The following is a 20,129-nucleotide window of genomic DNA, read 5'->3' as shown; positions in this document are numbered from 1 at the left end:
CCTATTAGCCACCAGATGGCGCCATGCAGGAACGACACATCCTAAGCACACTCCCCTGCACCGTGCAAGTTAAAGGAGCTTCTCTCCCACCGAACAACTGCAGGGTGAGCTCACAACTACTGTTGTGAACCAGATACCTTCTCCAACATCCAGTAAAATCATATGCTACTCAAACTCCGGGCTTGAGCACAGTTCCAGATTAACAGGCAACTCTCTGTGATCCCTGACAATTATTGTATTTCTTACAGTAGACAAAACTGGTTAGTAAGGAATCAGGCAGTCAACTAATGTTTTAATACAAAGACCACAACTCAAGAAACCATTACCCTTTTGAGTGACCAGGCCCAGAATGTGAACCTCCACAGAGGGAATCGAACAGAACTGTGCTCAGCCTACTCTGAAGACAGCACTTTCACAGTGAGCACTGAGTGCAAAGCTGTATCAAATTTGTACCCATGCTAAGTAAGAACATACATCTTATTAGCACAGAACATGTTCATTAAGATTAGTTTCTGCTAGGCAATATCTTCGTGTTTTATAGTAGTTGTAGTCATATAATTTTCTTCTTTTGAGATTTTCAGTTTTGTTTAAATTTTAAAATACTGATGTTTTTTCCCTTCCAAGTATAAATAGTTTCTTAAAAAAAAAAAAAAAATGAAAGCCAATGGAGAAACATCATTCTTATACATTTGTGAAAATTCATAGAATATGCAAGGCCAAAAGGTAAACTACTAAAGTAAACCACTTTGGGCACTAACGATGTGTCAGCGGAGGCTCACTGGCTGTAACAACACACCACCGCGGTGCAGGGTGCCCGTGGTGGGGGAGGCTGTGCACGGAGGCAGGAGGCATGCTGAAACTTTCTGTACTTCCCACTCAACTTTGCTGTGAATCTACAACTGCTCTAAAATACGGTCTATCCCTTGAAGAAAAAATAAATGGACGGTAACCACAAGAAACATCCCTGGGAGCCATTTTTTCATAAGTGGTTTGCATCATCTTGACTAAAGGAAAAGTATATGTCACCAAATAATGTCCAAAATTCTATTTTTTTATGCCAAAATCATGGAATGACTGACTCTCTAGCAGGCTCAGGAACGGGGGGAACCCACAGTTCTGAACGCAGTGACATGGGTGCTATTTCTTGGCACGTTGGTTCAGAACACCTCTCAGAGAAACCAAGTTTCTCTACATTAAGGACTCAAGTTCTACACTGAATGGCTCTTTCTTCACTTGTTAAAACTGGTGTGATCCAGATCACCAGCCCAGGCTGGATGCATGAGACAAGTGCTCGGGCCTGGTGCACTGGGAAGACCCAGAGGAATCGGGTGGAGAGGGAGGTGGGAGGGGGGATCGGGATGGGGAATACGTGTAGCTCTATGGCTGATTCATGTCAATGTATGACAAAAACCACTACAGTATTGTAAAGTAATTAGCCTCCAACTAATAAAAATAAATGGGAAAAAAAAAAACTGGTTTGATCATGGCTTTGGAACTCCAAGGTAAACAGTCACCCCACTGGAGAAGACGTGCTGCCGTGACAGGACTTTGGGCTCACACTACTTACGCTGTGGCTGTGGATAAGGTGGTACCTGGGTGTGCATATGACCTGGAGATGTGGGAAGCTGAGCGGCGGCAACATTTGGACTAACATTTCCATGCATTACGAAGCCTGGAGGCGGAGGATTTTCTCCCTAGGGAATGACAATATGGTAAAAAGGAGGATTACTTTCGGAATCAAGAATCTTACCAGATGGATTTATAATCTCTGAAATGAAATTTTTAAAAAATTTTATGTAAAAAAAAGTTACATTCTATGTACACTGATGTTTTCTGAACAACACATTCTACGTTATTTAGACAGGTCCAAAGTAATAACAGCGATGAATGGCAAGAGATGCTAACAGCCTCATAAAATAGTATCAATGATATTTATAAAAAGTCACTAGGGTTTTCCATCTCTACTAAATTCCATCCATATCTAATGCTTTGGAAAGCAAGTATACATGCCACAAGGGAATTTCTTTTTTTCTTCTTTGCAATGCTAAAAACAGGAAAAAAAAAAAAAAGAGAAGAAGAAGAAAAGGAAAGGGAAAAAAAATCTTCAGTGAAATTAGATTTAAACCATTGATAGAATCCTGGTTGATGTTTTTCTAGTTTAAATCAATTTAGAACTGCCAAGGAAGAGGAGAGTGATAAGAAAATAAGTTGTGCCAAAAAAAACAAAAACCTGTTTCTTGCCTCCCAAAAGCACTAAAATGCAATAAGCAGACAAACAGATGGGGTGGGGAACTCAAGGGAGGTGCGTAGAAGATACATAACTACATACATTTCAGGTGAGCAGAACTCTGCTCAAAGAGGGATAATGAAGGATATACCTGTGTGTCAGAGGGAGAGGCTGCAGGTGGATGGCTGGGAAGGGCGGTAGGAGTTTTGTTACTCCAGGTAGTGACAGTGGGGGCAATTCTAACCTGAATTGAACAAAGAAATACCAATCACAGAACATAAAAAAATGAAAATGTTAAAAGAAGAAGGAAAAAAAAATCCCTGAAGGCCTAACAGCCAGATGCAAAGCGAAAAGGAGCAGTGAGACGGCAGCACACGTAGGTCAGGCAATTGGTTTCAGGGCAGAAGAAAAACACACATTCTTAAGAGGACAGGCAGAGGCAGACAGCAGAAAAATCAGTCTGAAAACTAAATCTAAGCACAAAGAACAATGCCATTCAAGTGTCAGGAAGAAGTGGGGAAAGGTAGGTTCTGTAAGTAGGGAAAGAAAGAAGACATTCTGGGGGGTTGCGGGGGGCAGTTATTGAGGAAAAAAAGTGATTTTTGAAGCAGTAATTGTATTCATGCTATGATTGTATCTGTGAACATATTGCTATATGCTTCCCTTTCAGGACTTCATTAGAGCTACAAAAATCATGTTAGTTCTGTAGGAGGCTTAGAGTCATACAATCGGAGAATATTAAAGATCATCCCATCTAATCCCCACCGTTTACCATGGAGAAAAAAACAGGGCCCAGGGAAATGAAGGGGTTGGCTGAGGTCCAGACAACTTGGGGTGATAGAGCTAGGGCTGATTCCACATCTCCTGACTCCCAGCCAGCGTTCGCTACACTGCACACCATGTTGCTTATACCCTGGAGTCCGGAGGTTTTCAAAATCAATTTTTAAAGCCATCAAAATATTTTTTGTCAAGTAAATCTCTGTAGAAACTCAATCACATCAACAATTAGTAGCCAAGATGTGCTGGTCGCAGTAAGAACTCCTGATCTGGCTCCCCTTCCATCCTTTTACTCCTGCTTGTAAGCCTGCCTTTAAAACCACAAGCCACTGCCCTCATTCAGCACACCATAAGCTTTAATCAAGAAAAACTACTCTTCGTTTATGATTCAATTTGCTTTCCTTTTCTTAAAGTAGGGGACCACTAGGTCAAAGTATAACAAAAGTCTTTTAAGGTTTTCATCTTTCCCCCGAAAGATGGAAAGATGGATAAACTCAAGGACTCAGGGAGCAAACCCGTCTTCTCCCAAAGAGAACGCCTTACTTTAGTGCCCCGAGAGGGCGAACTCAAGGTGCTGAGCTGAGGAGTTCTAATCCTGTTAACTCTACCCAGCTGACAAATTCATGTCTTAGAACCCTGGTTAGTGACTTCTCCACCACCTCTCAGCTTCCCAGCCATCACCTGATGTGCCCTCCCTATAGCAATCAGAGTGGGGAATTTATTATTTTGCCTACCAATATTCCCTCGACAGGGAGAATAAAGGCAGGCTCTTAGATTTGTATTTGTCAAATGAATGAAAAAAAATCAAAACAGAGTAGTACAGATAGTTATAATTATATTCAAATATAACCAATCTTGATTAAGTACCAAGCAAAAGCATAATAGACAAAAAAGCATGAATCTTTTTCAGTTTTTACAGCTTTATGCTTACTTTTGCTACAATAAAATATAAAAATGACTCCATCAATTCTACTAGCAATCTGTTCTATTTTAAAATGGGCAGAGCACCTGCTAACTTTGTTATAAATCAAGACTATTTAATACTTATGAAAATAAATTTTATTTAAGAACATGAAGGTTATCTGGCCTAGAAATACAAGTCTCTACATGGAATAGCAAAAGACAATAAGAGGCCCCATTTTATACCACTAACCATTTGCTAATTTTTACTTAATAAATAAATGAGTTAATTAATAAACACTTCGCACTGCCCATGACCTACAACTTCGTAAACCTTTGGTCATTCACTTAAAAAAAAACTTGGATTCTGCATACTCTATTGTGCTGATACAGAAGACACAGAAAACCCACACTAGTGACTCAGAAAATATACCTTAAAAAAAAGACTATCTTCTAAAAATGTTTAAAAAAAAAGTAACCAAGTCATCCACAAAATTGTTCCCACTACTTTACTTACAGTTTGTTAGATGAATCAAATTGTAAAAATTTCAAGAGCAGACATACATGTGCAATATGTTTGAGTGATAGAGAAATAAGAAATCTCCTTAGCTTAAATTAATTCTATCCAGTTTATCAATTATTTGACTAGATTAGAGGGATAATTTTAAAAAACAGATCATAAATGCTACTTTCAAGGACAGAAAAACTATAACCATTAAAATAGTATGTTGTCTACAGTTTCATCACAGGCCTCTTCCCCAACAAACTAAAACCACCAATGTGCCATACGTAGATGTTCCTCCTTAGTCTGGACCGTATCACTCACATGGGGATAATATTGCTGAGCTGGAGCTCTCGGCATCTGTGCGTGGCCAGTGACAGGTCCAGGCCTGCCCTTGGACACCTGATGCCTCTCATAAGGAGTTCTGGACGATTCCTGCTGTCCTGGTACTGGGTCTCCTTGTGCTCTGCAAAGTCTGTCTCGAAGCTGCACGATATTTGGCTGCAAGAAGCAATGGAAGAAAGCCAACCAAATCATTAAAGAGTCCACCCAACTATATATGACATACTGATCTTAAAGGAAGCATGATCATTCACATGATTTTTGTTCATATGCTGTGTATTACACCACAGGCTCTGGCACATTAGAGTTTGACATCACAATTTCCAATATTCAAGACTGGCACCAAAGGTCCATTATATACGGTGTAACCTGTCATTTAACTGAGGGAGGCATTTGAATCATGCCCGCCACACGGCAGTACACAAATCGGTGTCACGCATCATCACTGCTGTTTGTTGTCTTCTTGTAGCGACAGATGAGTAACATCTCACAAACCACAAAAGCACCAAAGTTGAAAAAAAACAGAAAACCACAAAAGTTGAAAAAAAATACAACTTTATTTCTCTGTAGGGAAAAAAGGGCTCCAAAAGAGAATCAACTGCTAAAGATAGTGATGGAAGAAAAGGGTGATCTACGAAAGAGATGAAAATTAATTAAAAGAGATGCTTGAAATAAATTAAGAGTCAGATGTTAAATTCAGGGTAGCTCACATGGATCTACAATTATATAGATCTACAGTAAGTATGCGTTGACCATATACATGTGTTAAAATGTTTCAGCAACACTTCATTTTAATATCGATAAAAATTATACATTTCTATAAATTCATTAAAGGTTTAAAGATATCACTTAAACTCTGTGGGTATACTTAGGTAAACTAGTCTTTTATGGAGAAGAACTATATACCATAACGATATTAGAAAGTCTCAGAAAATATTCTCCAGAAAATACTAAAGGTATACTGATACATACAGTAGGAAGTAATGTCAAAATTTAAATTTTTACATAGAATGTTCTTTAAAAGTCCAAAGAAAAGCATGATGAATAATGTATAGAAAATGTATGTGACTATAAACAGTATTAAAAATGAAGAGTTTAATTCTCAGGCTAGAAGATCTAAAGGTCTTAAGAGAAAGTTAGTCTTAAGATTAAGGGTCTTAGACCTCAATATAATAATGAGACCCTATTAAGTAGAAAATCCTATAAAAGTATTAAACCAAAGTCATTATAAAGACTTTGTTTCTACTCCACTTAATGTTCTCATTAATAATTAAGAAAGATGTGAGCTGGCTCCTACATGTGAGTGTGTACAAAACCAACTAGTGTCCTGCCTCCACAGTTCCGGAACACAGGTGTAAGTATTTTTACTCAATGAAACGTATTGATATTCCCTAGAACAAACGAAATACTGAAAACAACTAAAAAATTTGTCAAAAACTGGATGAAGTTTAGAATAAAAAGAATAGAAATAAGAAAAGGCTCAAAATTAAGCTCTAGCAGATATACAATGCAGAGTCACTTGTGAGTTTGGAAACTCCCGCAGGGAAAGGATTTTGGCAATCTTAATCACCACTACACATTCAGTTACTTGCCAAACTGAAACGAACAATATGAAATGAACAACTGAAATGAACAAATATGAACAAGCCTGAGTTATTTCACACCAAATAAGGACACTAAATTATGTGTGTAATGTCATTCTCTCTGCCTTGGATACTTTAAAAATATACTCGCCCACAGACAGCACCAGACTGAAACAGCATATAGAATGAACGAATGCATTATTACCTGGAGAGTCATTTGTGGGAATTTAGAAATCACAACCCCAATTTGGTTAAGTATTAACATTTATAGCTTTTCAACACAGAAGACACCTACAAAGAATCTTGTGCACAGAATCAGCATTTGGCTTAAGAAACAAAAAACTGGTTCTTTTCCTACTCATTTTCCTCAAATACTATGCCCTTCAGTACAAAGGGAAGAACACTCTACCTCTGACATAGCCTGCGTACACCTAAAATTAACCTTGAAGACTCGTCAGTAATATTCACCAACAGTGAAGTGATAGAAACTCACCTGCTCCGACTGGTACATTTACGTTTAATCCTGTGTGCTCTCTGCTGAACTCACCTCACTCACACATCAAAAGAAGAAAAACGGCCAGTTCTAATTACCTGGTTGGTGCTTTCAGGAAGAAAAGCCAAGGCTGCAGCAATACTGCCTTGGGCTGCCAGCAGATTGGCATACTGACTCATTTTCTCGGCCAAAAGCACTCCTACAGTATTGGCGTCCATGGCTTGGGTGAGCTGTACAGCTTTCCGCAGGATGACAACTTTCTCAATCAGATCCTGGATGAGAAAGAGAAGGGGGAGTGAAGGAGAAGTGGACAATGATACCGAGATGAATACTGAGAGGAAGCAGGAAAAGATAAGGGGTTACGAAGAGCTCCAAAGCCTGCCAAAAGTACAGTGTTTGTTATAACCAATATTTAAAAGGTCTAGGAGAGTGGACGATCATTTAGGTAACTAAGAAAGCAAGGAAGAAGGTCTTCTACACATGGTTAAAGCACAGGTTACCATCTCCTAAACATCCTTCAACTGCCAGATACTTGTCTTGTGAATTAAAACAGGCGAGTATCCAAAGTGAAAGTGACAGGCACATGTCCGAAGGCAGAAACTGGGTCCCAGCAGGTAGAAGAGAAAATATTATACTATAAAAATAGCAGTACGATGAACTGACCTCCAAACGGGCTTAGTATGTCAAACCCAAGTTTCTCATATTGCTCTCCAATACCCCTTTCAACAACGGAGAGATATGCATCAGGTATAAAGTATAAGAATATCCCATCTGCCCTTCATAAGTACACCAATCCAATCTAGAATTGTGAAAAAAAAGTGTCTTCTCTTAGAAGAACTTACAAGGAAAAACCTTGATTCCTACAAGACTTTTGGTTTCAGCAGTGATCTTTAAAGCCACAACCCTACTAAGAAAATCTCTGCTGAGAAAAAAAAGACTGAAATTTCTTGAGACTCGGCTGACTAAATGCTTGGGGGCAGGGGAGTGGGGAATCTAAATATGCAGTTACTCGGCGCCTGACCATAGTCCCCAGATTCTTTTACTTTCTCTCTTGCCGTGTATTAGTGCTACACTGGATTCCATTTACCTCTTACACTCACTTCTCCTGAACCATGAAGACTGCTGGTATGGAGGACTGCTCCCACCCCTGACCCCACATGGTTTCCTGGCCCAAGGCAGACAGGATCACTGGAGGCAGATGGAAAGAGCATGAGGAAAAGAGGGAAATTCTCTGGCTGTTCTCACGCTCTTGCCACTTACTTTCCTCATTATCATATTCCAGTTTCGTCCTCATAAACAGCTGCATTCCCAGTTTACTATCCCATCATCTCAAACTTTGCCTTTCCAAATATAGCAGTAAATACACATAATTATCCAGCCAAAGAACTAAAGTGTAATTAAGTAGGGTGAAAGCAATGAACACCTGGAACAAATCAGTCTCTAGAATATGAGCAGGGTGAAAGACAGCACTAGAGATGAGGCACCTTTTGTTTCAAAGATACTAACCTGGAGGGACAAAGGACTGCTACCATCTTGAGCTTTAGTCCAACATGCAACTAGTTTCTCTACATTCCCTGCGCAAATGTAGCAGAGACACGCCTGGGTCTGCAGCAGGCTATCACCTTCACTTTCAAGTCTGGTTCCCAGAAGATCTGCAGAGGAGAACAAGTAAGTTTATACACAAGGCACTCTCTGTATGAGGTCATGAGCGGCCCAGTAATATTTTCAGAGGTATGGATCAAACTTTACAACCATTGAGTAGCGGGCAGAAATAAAATCACTGTCAGGAAAATATTCAGTAAATACTTACTATGAAATGAGTGGTGTGACAAATTATATATAATAAACAACTTCACAAGATTCTATGCCTAGCCATAGAATAAATTTCTCCTCATTATATTAGAAAAAATTAAGTGGAACAATATTTGAACAGAAAAATCCTAATGAACATTTAACTGTATTTTATATTGTCCAGATGCTTTTGTAAGCAGTGGACTAAAATATGGCACATTTGGAGTAGATATCAGTAAGTAGGACTATGCTGAATTATTTATAATAATAAAGTTAATATCTCATAATTTTTTTATATTCTTATAATACTTTCAAGGTTATTCATTTTTTTTTTTTTAAGGTTATTCATTTTTATACCAGCAGCCTAAAGCTTCGGTTCTTGCATATAATAAACATTATGTCTGAGCTATCGGAGTTTAGTCATGGCCTTTAACAGTAAATTCTTATTTTATCAAGCTAACACTTATTAACAGAGAGCTGATTATGTGCCATTTTACATATGAGTAGACTAAGCCTTAGAAATGAATTTTTCCTAGTTCATACAGTTAAGTAAGCAGCTGATGCAAGAGTCTCAGTTTGGTCTGTGTGAAATCAAAATCATTAAATAATATTTTAAAAAATGACTAGAAGGTATGGAGAAACAATGCAGTCAATACTTCTGAGAAAAGCATTCAAATGAGAACTTCATTTTCTAATATGTGATTAGCAGTAGGTTTACAAAACTTTCTAAAAAAATCTGTCACTAATTTTACTTACAATGTACCATGCCATATATGTAATATAAAATTCCTTTTTTTACCACAAAGGGCGGAGAATTCATCTGGTTTAGCGTAAGTCAACACTGCAGCTAAAGCCTCTCTCCAGTTTTTAAGGTCACAGGACTCGACGATCTCTTTCCAGTTCCTCATCACTACTGCAGTGATTAGCTGGGGAAGGGAAACCAAGGACAGTTAATACTAACTGTATACTAATAAAAATTAACTCTGGGTAACCAATCACATCTTTCAAACTACTATTCACTATTTCATGCAGAATAAAGGAGCAGCAAAGTACATCCTTAAGCCAACTGACATAAAAAACCATATGATTTTCTCTCAAAAAAAAAAAACCAAAAAATCACAGTAGCCTATTTTACAAAATGCTGAGAAGGAAAACTATACACGGTGTTAAAAAACATTCCTGGCCAAGAAAGCGCTAGGGGCCAAGTCCTGGGAGAGAAAGGGACTCGGGGTTTGTGAGGAACTGAAAGGCAGGCAGTGTGGCGGGAGGGACACAGCATGAGCCTGGAGACTAACGGCAACGCAGGCCGATGGGACGGAACACCGGGGCAGCCTTGACGGGGAGAGATCTAACATCATTGAGCAGGCGGCTTCAAGATGCACAGACCCTCTGCACCAGCAATTCCTTTCCTAGGACCTCGGCCTCAGTAAACAATTAGAAATTTGCACAAATCTTTAGGCACAAGGATGTTTACCACTATCTTAACTATATTAGGAAAACATAAGAAACTACTAAACACCTCAAAATAAGGGAAATGATAGATCCCTCCTATAGAATATTACGGGGCAATTAATATTTTTTCTAAGAAGCTTCAATGATATGGGAAAATGATTACAATGTAAGTGACAATGTCTATAAGTAAAACAACACATATATATACTTCTAGAAATCTTGATTCTGTTTTTAAAAATGCTACAAACGCACAGAGAGATATACAAAAGATTATGTACCAACCTGATTGAAGAATCAGGAAGTATTAAAATGTTTAACATTTTCTATGTTCTAATTTTTCTACAATAAAAATATGAAAAGCATTTTAATTTAAAAAATTACATATGTAAATGATGAAAACCTGGGATAATCATGCCAAGCTGTTAACAATAACTAATTTCTGTGTTAAAGGATTATGGGTGGTTTTTCTGTTCTTCACTGTTTTCTGCATTTTAATTATCTATAATGAGTGCTTTGCTTTTTTACAAACAAATGCTATTATTTATTATTAAAATAACATACCCTGGTAATTTTGCTTTGGGATTTTGCAAAGTATTTCTTCTGGGTTCGAGCTAAGAGTTCTTGTCCACCTGCTATGGCCAATATAATGGCATCAGCCATGCGGTTATCATGTAAACAAAGGTCAACAGCACTCTCGAAGTTACCCGTTAGCAAAGCCTGAGTAATTAAGCCATCAATATCTGCAATAAAGAAATAATACACCCAAGTTAATAAAATTTTTTGTTACAAGAAAAAAAGAAATACTACATCTATCAATTATTAATACACATTCAGCAGAGAACACAAAGTTGAATTGTGAATATTACTGGTAGGTTAATCTCTATCACAAACTGTTGATATCTACAGAAACATACTGAGATGCATGTAAATAAAATCAGGTAAAATAACATATTTTTCAGATTGCTTACATGCAATAATAAAGATCCTTTACAGTTTCTATCACATAGGTATCAGATCATGCCATCATTTTTAAGGTACTGACTACACATACTGAATGATAACTGAGTTCTTCTTTTCAACCTTTACCACATGTGACAAAATGTTTCTAACTTAAACTCAGGGATTATTTGCTTTCAAATGGTTAAAAAATTTGATATCAAAACCAATAGATACTTACCCCCACTGATAGAGATGTTAAATGTTTCTCCAGCTGCTGGTAGAAATTCAGATTCTTGTTTTTCCTCTTTAATTAGCTAAAGAGATGGAAAGAGCAGCAACTTAGCCAGAATGGAACTACAATAATTTACCAGCAAAACAAGATTTAAATATGATTACTCACTGACTAGATGACATGTCAAGTTATTCCAGAGAAGCTCTCAGATTCAAGTTTACACTAACATCTATGACATCCTTAAGAATTAACGCTCATCAGATAGTCATAAATAAAATCCAAAGTTATCAGAAATAACATGAAACAAATGTACATATCCACACTGGTAGCTCAGAAGATACTGAAGCTGAAAAATATTTTTCTTAGATACCTCAACTAAGAGTAGCCTGAGACACACAAAATATGTTTGAAATTACATTACATTTAGATCTTAAAGCAACTTTGCTTCCATACATCTAAAAACTTCTGTCCAATAGGTGTAGTTGTAAGAGCCTTTTGGTTGTAACTGACTCAGTTGTGGAAAAAAAAAATAATGCTTGGTGTCCTTATACAAATGCAATGTAAACAGTTATTTATCAATATACTCAAATTCAATTAGAGATTCTGTGTTCACTTCAACTAATCATACCTGGAACTGCAGGCTGGTCTGGTAAAAATGTACACAGTTCTGTTATAAATTTCTGAAACTAGCTGTAACACTGAGTAAAAATAAATTCAGTATCTTCTTTCTTTAGAAGAAAAGAAATATAATAGAGGCATACTGCTGGCAAATATTTTAAATGTTTTCTCTTCAATGCATAAAAGTTCAAAAGAAGACAAAAAATAATATATATCCGATTATAGAGGAACTTGAAAAAACACGTCTGTCTCACATGAGATAAAATTTTATCTTCTGTGCTCCTGTTACCTATACATTTGAATCTTAGCAACCAGTATTCAAAGTCAGGAGCATTTTTGAATCGGATAATTTTAGTGTAGCACACAGTACAGCATCATCTGTGAATGATGTTAAATTTAGTTAAATTAGTTAAAATTGACTATTATAGGAAAATAACCATAATCTTAATTCTTTCCCTAACAAAAAAGAAACATTTTAGAATTTAAAAACTGAAATAAACTTCTAAAACTTTTATGCATATTGTACTGATGGGCTCAGCTGTGTCCAGCTTTGTGACCCTATGGACTGTAGCCTGCCAGGCTCCTCTGTCCATGGAATTTTCCAGGCAAGAATACTGGAGAGGATTGCCCTTCCCTTCTACAGGGGATCGTCCTGACCCAGGCATTGAACTTGTGTCTCCTGCATCTCCTGCACCAGCAGGCAAATTTTTATACCACTGTACCACCTGGGAAGCACCGAGGAATAAATCAGATACTGATCTGATTAAATTCACTAACAAATTTGCCCTAAAGATCTTTTTTTCTCTTAATGATTTTTCAAATTTGCTTTCAAAAAACAACTAATAAACCCTTAATATGGACTTCTAAAATATACACAAAGCCAAAATATGCACAATTTATTATGTAATGTGCATCTTTAATGTCTAAACTACTCTGTTTTATTTTATATAAGTATAGCATCAACAGGATTAAGAAGATATGACCACCTTAAACATTTTTTTCAAATATTCTGAAAGCACATATTGATGACTACTGCTTTGTTACATACATATTTACCTATTAATTCATGAGTGGATTTCTAAACAATTCTCTATTTGTACAGAAATGGTTAAGTCCAGCTGTATATGAATCAAAGTATCTTTCTTGAACGTATCCTACAATTCTAGGTATTCCCAAAATTATTCAAACTTTTAGTAAGATTTTATCCATACCCTTTATTCTTGAGTTAAATAAATGCTTGAAGATCCACTTCTAAGGAAAATGTTTATATAATAATCATCTTGTAATGGTCTAAATTTACAGAGGAATTATTTTTATAACTTAGTAAAAGGCTCTAAGAAACTTTATATAGTCAGGATATCTCCATATCAAAAAGAACAATGAAAAAGTCAAATATGAGATGAGAAACAAGAACCTGTTGATTAATTTTCCAAGATGAAAGAAATATAATTAGAAAGCAAGAAAAGTAAATTATAGAATTATTTATTAGTGGTTTTAAAAAACCCAGAAAATTAAAAGGAAAAAAATTAATGATACAACTCTGTGCTCAAGGACTCTTTTTTTACCTAGTTATAAAAATGGTCGCTATAACTCAGGATGTATTTTCTAGTGAGTCAGAACAATCATATTATTAGTGAAATATTCTTTACTTGGGCTTCCCTTGTAGCTTAGATGGTAAAGCATCCATTCACCCACGATGCAGGGTGGATTCTTTATTTGGACTCAAAATTCAAGATTAATTCAGAGGCCTATGCCACTGATCGTGAGCCCTAAATGTTAAAAAGCCAAGAAAAAACATTAATGTTGCATGCAATGCAATGTGGATTTCTGAACAAAATCTCTTTTCAGTTTGACATCCTGATATACTCACATCAGCTGTTAATTTTAAACCAGATAATCCAGAAGCTAGGTCAGAGAACTGAAGAATTTAGAGATGGTGTATGTTTAGTCACTCAGTCGTGTCTGACTCTTTGTGACCCTGTGGACTGTAGCCCGCCAGGCCCCTCTGTCCACGGGATTCTCTAGGCAAGAATACTGGAGTGGGCTGCCATGCCTTCTCCAGGGGATCTTCCCAACCCAGGGGCTGAACCCAGGTCTCCTGCATTGCAGGTGGATTCTTCCCTCGGAGCCATCAGGGAAGCCCTTAGAGATGGCACTTCTGTCAAATTAGTAAACAGACTCCTATCTTAAGCATCTCTAAGAAAATATAGGCCAGCTTTATGCTGGAACATGCAGCCAAGAAATTTTCCATGTTTCACTGTGAGATAAACAAACCACATATTTTCCCCATGTTAAAGATGAGAAAAGTAAGTACCTCTCCCAAGAGCTGCTCTTCAGCAGCAGGGCTCTCCTCCCCGTCACCCTGCGCTACTTGGTCAGAGTCTTTAAGAGCCTTTGGTACACAAACAGTGACAGAGGGGGTTGAAAAACGCAGCATCAAAAGGTTATTAGGGAACAAGGAAGACAAAGGACCCAACCAACAACATTCAGAGCTAGTTTAATCACAAGAAGTTACACTAAGTAAATTTATTTGAAAAACATCATTAGAGGAAAAGCAAAGAGCCATTATTGCTAAGACCCAATCCCTTTCTCTTGCCAAATGAGAATTATTCATGTATTAAAAAATCTACAATTAGTATTTTTAAATTGTAAAGCAGTAAGACAGACAAAAATCTGCTAAATTATATTTTCTTCTTTATGATCTAGACCAAAATTTAGAAGGTAGCTATTTTTACAGGCCTTCTCTTACCACATCAGGTCCATCCACTTTGTTCAAGGCCAAAGCAATCTGAAATAAAGACAACAACTCAGCTACCAAACGGAGTTAACTCTATTTCAAGGCATAGAGCAAAAGTTTACCTACCACTCCATTCTCATTGGCAAAAATCCAAAAAAGTTCAAATCAGGGATAGCATGCTCAAGAACAGAGTAAAACGAGTGCAGAACCGATTCTCAATGATGCTGGTTTTAATTATGTAGATCTATTGCTCACATGTCATCTTACTCTGCTATTCAGTTGTAAAACTAACCTCAAAACAAGCATGTATTCTTCTACTCTGTCTTAAATAACCATTAAAAAAAATTTCTTCAGATACTCACTATGGAAAGAACATTCGGAGTATTTTGACAATCAAATTTTATCTTCTCATTTTTTGTTGTCAGGCATGCAGTAAAACTTTCACGTTAGTCTCTTCCAAATCAAGTTATAGCATGAAGAAGTTCAGACTAACAATAAAGTTAAATATAAAAAAAACTAAAGCAGTGAGCAAGAGCCACATGGCCAGTGGGCAGGGGGGCTCTGATGCGAGCCCAAGTCACTAATCTTCCCAGTGCTCAGCGCTGACTGAAACGCAAGGGATCCAACCTGCTGCACATGCACAATAACCCTGCGATGCCATGGAAAACCTGAGTCATTTTCAAAGAATGGCAAAGGGCTAATACAGATTACACAAAGAATCCAATATATTTCCTTCAAGGTTTTCAAGGTCAGAGTCTTTTAACTGCTGTTAGGCCAACACTGGAATAGTTATTAAGCTCCTCAGAGAAGAAAACTTAAAAACTGGAATATGACCTCCTGTTTTTAAAGAGCAATCTTTTTTTTTAACATTAAAATATTAAGCAAAAACAAAAAAAAAGAAAAAAAAATTAAGCAAACCATTTGGGCTTTTTGTTTATTCAGGCTCAGTACAGTAAAACACCTTTGTTCCAAAATATGTATTAATACTAGTTACCTGTGAGCTGGACTAACTCAATACACAGTTTGGGAATTGTGAGCTGAATGCATAAATAGCTGGGGTGGAAAACAGTACCCTAATTTTCATCACTTAAGCTGTAGACAATGCAGGGAAACAAACTTTTCCCTCTCTTTCCTCCAGAGCCATTGACTACTCATCCTCTCAAAAATCTAAGTGCTTTCCCAGTGTTTGAGGCTCACTGTCTCTTTTGTTTCAAGGCCCAACTGACACAACTCTTTAGATGAAGTTTAAAGATGGTTCTGGCAGCTTCTAAATTAGGATATTACCAATGAACAGTTTCAACTTTAACAACATGAATCCAAAACTCTGGTGACCAAGCATAAATTCTTATTAAATGTTTACTGAATGATTTGAAGTAATCTGCATAGAACATTAAAAAAAAAAAACAAAAAACACCTACATTACATAAATATTTCACTTGTGTAAGCACAGGCTTTAAAACTTCCCCAAAAGTTTACCTTCCTTCCTAGGTCTTCTTTTCTATATCCTAGAAGTTCAAGGTATTTTCCACGAGAATCATCCTCAAAGTTTACCTTAAAAAAAGACATATTCTTGAAATAAAGAACTGCATCTAAAGGCCCAATTTTTAATTAACTGCTCAAATTCCAAGTAGAATTATTTAAAATATCTAAAGTCTACTATATCAACTAGAAGCTTCACTGTAAAAGAATCCAAATAGTTTTTTTTAAAGAAGCTATTTTTAAAAAAATAGTGTGTACTAGTAATTAATTAGCCAAGTTGAATAAAGCTTACTTTTAAAATAATATTTGCAAAAACAAACTAAATCATGTCCAAAGGCTACATGAATGCAAAACTCACATTATGTGAAATATTCAACGTCACATCCTAAAACTTTCTTGAAACTAATATTTACAAAATATAAAAATGAGTTAAACATTATTGCATTCAAGAGCTCTTTTCTTTGCAAAACTCAGACTTGGGAAACAGACATTCCAGTGGAGACAAAATAACCAAAAAAAAAAAATTATATTTGCTATTTTACTGTCATAAATGCAACTCAGTAAAAGGGATGAGAAATGCCTCTAACCTCTCCCCTCTACATGTAGTCCCTCTTCCCCCATTGTCTTTAATTGGAAATTAAACACGCTATGTTTTTATTATACTCAGCTCTATGTTCTAATTTTAAAATAGGTTTGCTGAATGTTATGTCTCTTAAAAACACTTAAGCACTTAAAAACATTTAGCATATTATTTAAAAAGCATTTCATATTAGGCTTTTCAAAGCCAAGAAAGAAGAACTCTTGACATAAAGTATTATTTCACATGCTTTTCATAAGGTTTTCTTTAATTTCATCACGAGATTCCCCCAAACCATATTGTCCCTGCTGTTTCTTTGACAGGAAGACAGGTTTAGAATATGATGGGAACAGTTAAATTTGCAGGTAACGAAGTAAAGCTGCTTAACACCAACTTTACCTTCAAAAAGGACCACACGTGTTTTTCAAACTCAGTCTGAGAAGCATCGATCTTCCTCTGGCAGTAACTGACGAATCCCTGCGACTGCACGGCCTGCTGCAGCTGGTCCGATCGGCAGAGGAACTCCTTCTCCGTCACCACCTGACTGACGAACACGTGGTGCTGCTGCGGCTGCGGCTCGGCCCCCGGCTGGGGCTGCGTTCTGACATTCGCAAAGGTGACCAGTTTGCCTCCGAACTGGAACAGGACGAGGAAACAAACTCAGCTTGAGACACAAGGACGTGGCCCCCTAACGTGCTTCTTGTAAACCTGCTAAAGGAAAGAACTGTGACCTACACACGTCTCCCTCTGCATGCGATTCGCTGATGCTGCTGTCCATACTCCACGATCTGACCCCAGCCTCCAGTTCTCACTCCTCTTCACACCACTCCCCCCTAGATGCAATGTCCTAGGAGCTGCACCCCCCAGTTTCTCACCTACTTGCTTTCACTCACTTACACATACTCAATGTGACTCCTCCTCAAGGCCTGCGCAAAGGTCACCTCTGCCACCCCAGATGCCCTCAGTATATTACATTTATCTCTCTCTCCTTTGATTCAACTATTAGCTGTACGTATCTGCCTCACCTTCTACTCTAGGCTCTAAGTTTTAAAAGGGAGTGGATATGCTGCTATGAAACATGCCATTTGGCATAAGCTCAAATAAGGATTATTTGAGCTGGACAGCGAAGCCTGGCATGCAGCAGTCCTTGGGGTCCCAAAGAGTCAGACATGACGAAGCAACTGAACTGAAGGAATACCGAGAAATAGCAGGAGCAAGGAGGACACTCTGACCTCCTCTTTTCTCTCTGAAAGTAGGAGATGAAACTCCCATGTGAGATTTCCTCCTTTTGCCAGGAGGAAAAAAAACACTCATCTTCAGAGATGGGGAGCCCAGGACGGTAGAACTCTGCACAAACAGAACTTGATAAATAGAAATCACCTCCCTCCATCTCTCTGTGTATTTTAGTTACTGGTCCAGGACTGCCGTTCTTGGCTCAACCGAGTCAAGCAGCACTTTCGCTGTGCCACGCCTTTGGGTCTTCACTTCTCTACGGGGCTCCCACGCACAGGTCTGCTATCATTCTCGTAGTAAGTAGGCTCAGAACTCTTCCTCTGGCCTCTCACAGTCATTCCTCAGCTTCAGGGATTGATTTCTTCTTATATCTCTTTCATTTCTTCTTTTTACATTGCTATTTTTCTGCCTAATTCTTTTCACACTGAACTGTATGACTGCATGTCTATAGCTTGTTCTTCCCCCCTCCAATCCATGCTACATACTATCAGTTCAGTTCAGTTACTCAGTTGTGTCTGACTCTTTGCGACCTCATGGACTGCAGCACACCAGGCCTCCCTGTCCATCACCAACTCCCGGAGTTTACTCATACTCATGCCCACTGAGCTGATGATGCCATCCAACCATCTCATTCTCTGTCGTCCCCTTCTCCTCCCTCTTTCAATCATTCCCAGCATCAGGGTCTTTTTCAATGAGTCAGTTCTTCACATCAGGTGGCCAAAGTATTGGAGTTTCAGCTTCAACATCAGCCCTTCCAATGAACACCCAGGACTGATCTCCTTTAGGATGGACTGGTTGGATCTCCTTGCTGTCCAAGGGACTCTCAAGAGTCTTCTCCAACACCACAGTTCAAAAGCATCAATTCTTCAGCACTCAGCCTTCTTTATGGTTCAACTCTCACATCCATACATGACCATTGGAAAAACCGTAGCCTAGACCGGACGGACTTTTGTTGGCAAAGTAATGTCTCTGCTTTTTAATATTCTGTCTAGTTTGGTCATAGCTTTCCTTCCAAGGAGCAAGCATCTTTTAATTTCATGGCTAAAGTCACCATCTGAAGTGATTTTGGAGCCCCCAAAAATAAAGTCTCTCACTGTTTCCCCATCTATTTGCCATGAAGTGATGGGACCAGATGCCATAATCTTAGTTTTCTGAATGTTGAGTTTTAAGCCAACTTTTTCTCTCTCCTCTTTCACTTTCATCAAGAGGCTTTTTAGTTCTTCTTCACTTTCTGCCATAAAGGTGGTGTCATCTGCATATCTGAGGTTATTGATATTTCTCCCAGCAATCTTGATTCCAGCTTGTGCCTCATCCAGTCCAGCATTTCTCATGATGTACTCTGCATATAAGTTAAATAAGCAGGGTGACAATATACGGCCTTGACATACACCTTTTCCTATTTGGAACCAGTCTGTTGTTCCATGTCCAGTTCAAACTGTTGCTTCTTGACCTGCACACACATTTCTCAGGAGGCAGGTCAGGTAGTCTGGTATTCCCATCTCTTTCAGAATTTTCCACAGTTTGTCGTGATCCACACAGTCAAAGGTTCTGGCATAGTCAATAAAGCAGAAATAGACGTTTTTCTGGAACTCTCTTGCTTTTTTGATGATCCAGCGAATGTTGGCAATTTGATCTCTCGTTCCTCTGCCTTTTCTAAACACAGCTTGAACATCTGGAAGTTTACGGTTCACGTATTGCTGAAGCCTGGCTTGGAGAATTTTGAGCATTACTTTACTAGTGTGTAAGATGAGTGCAATTGTGCGGTAGTTTGAGCATTCTTTGGCATTGCCTTTCTTGGGATTGGAATGAAAACTGACCTTTTCCAGTCCTGTGGCCACTGCTGAGTTTTCCAAATTTGCTGGCATATTGAGTGCAGCACTTTCACAGCATCATCTTTCAGGATTTGAAACAGCTCAACTGGAATTCCATCACCTCCACTAGCTTTGTTCGTAGTGATGCTTCCTAAGGCCCACTTGACTTCGCACTCCAGGATGTCTGGCTCTAGGTGAGTGATCACACCATCGTGATTATCTGGGTCATGAAGATCTTTTTTGTATAGTTCTTCTGTGTATTTTTGCACCTCTTCTTAATATCTTCTGGTTCTGTTAGGTCCATACCATTTATGTCCTTTATTGAGCCCATCTTTGCATGAAATGTTCCCTTGGTATCTCTAATTTTCTTGAAGAGATCTCCAGCCTTTCCCATTCTATTGTTTTCCTCTATTTCTTTGCACTGATCCCTGAGGAA

At 38.0% G+C, this 20,129-nt stretch overlaps 1 protein-coding gene across 24 annotated transcripts in view; it reads right to left on the bottom strand.

The window, feature by feature from the left end:
• SEC31A (SEC31 homolog A, COPII coat complex component) overlaps positions 1 to 20,129 on the bottom strand; it is a 59,030-nt gene that overhangs the window by 16,380 nt on the left and 22,521 nt on the right. For 6 of the 24 annotated variants that reach the window (XM_061145655.1, XM_061145656.1, XM_061145653.1 and 3 more), the window contains exons 11-22: positions 17,049 to 17,285; positions 16,070 to 16,144; positions 14,606 to 14,644; positions 14,171 to 14,248; positions 11,245 to 11,320; positions 10,629 to 10,807; positions 9,415 to 9,541; positions 8,331 to 8,476; positions 6,923 to 7,096; positions 4,731 to 4,907; positions 2,379 to 2,471; positions 1,568 to 1,694 (exon numbers count right to left, since the gene is read on the bottom strand). In XM_061145655.1, the coding sequence (XP_061001638.1) occupies positions 1,568 to 1,694; positions 2,379 to 2,471; positions 4,731 to 4,907; positions 6,923 to 7,096; positions 8,331 to 8,476; positions 9,415 to 9,541; positions 10,629 to 10,807; positions 11,245 to 11,320; positions 14,171 to 14,248; positions 14,606 to 14,644; positions 16,070 to 16,144; positions 17,049 to 17,285 (1,528 nt within the window). The remainder of the gene's footprint in view (positions 1 to 1,567; positions 1,695 to 2,378; positions 2,472 to 4,730; positions 4,908 to 6,922; positions 7,097 to 8,330; positions 8,477 to 9,414; positions 9,542 to 10,628; positions 10,808 to 11,244; positions 11,321 to 14,170; positions 14,249 to 14,605; positions 14,645 to 16,069; positions 16,145 to 17,048; positions 17,286 to 20,129) is intronic. The other 18 variants (XM_061145659.1, XM_061145663.1, XM_061145666.1 and 15 more) reach the window with 5 other exon arrangements.

This window comes from Dama dama, chromosome 6 (assembly GCF_033118175.1).
Source record: "Dama dama isolate Ldn47 chromosome 6, ASM3311817v1, whole genome shotgun sequence".
Taxonomy (NCBI): domain Eukaryota; kingdom Metazoa; phylum Chordata; class Mammalia; order Artiodactyla; family Cervidae; genus Dama; species Dama dama.
The sequence above is the reverse complement of the archived record's forward strand: the minus strand, read 5'-3'. Positions and strand labels throughout refer to the sequence as shown.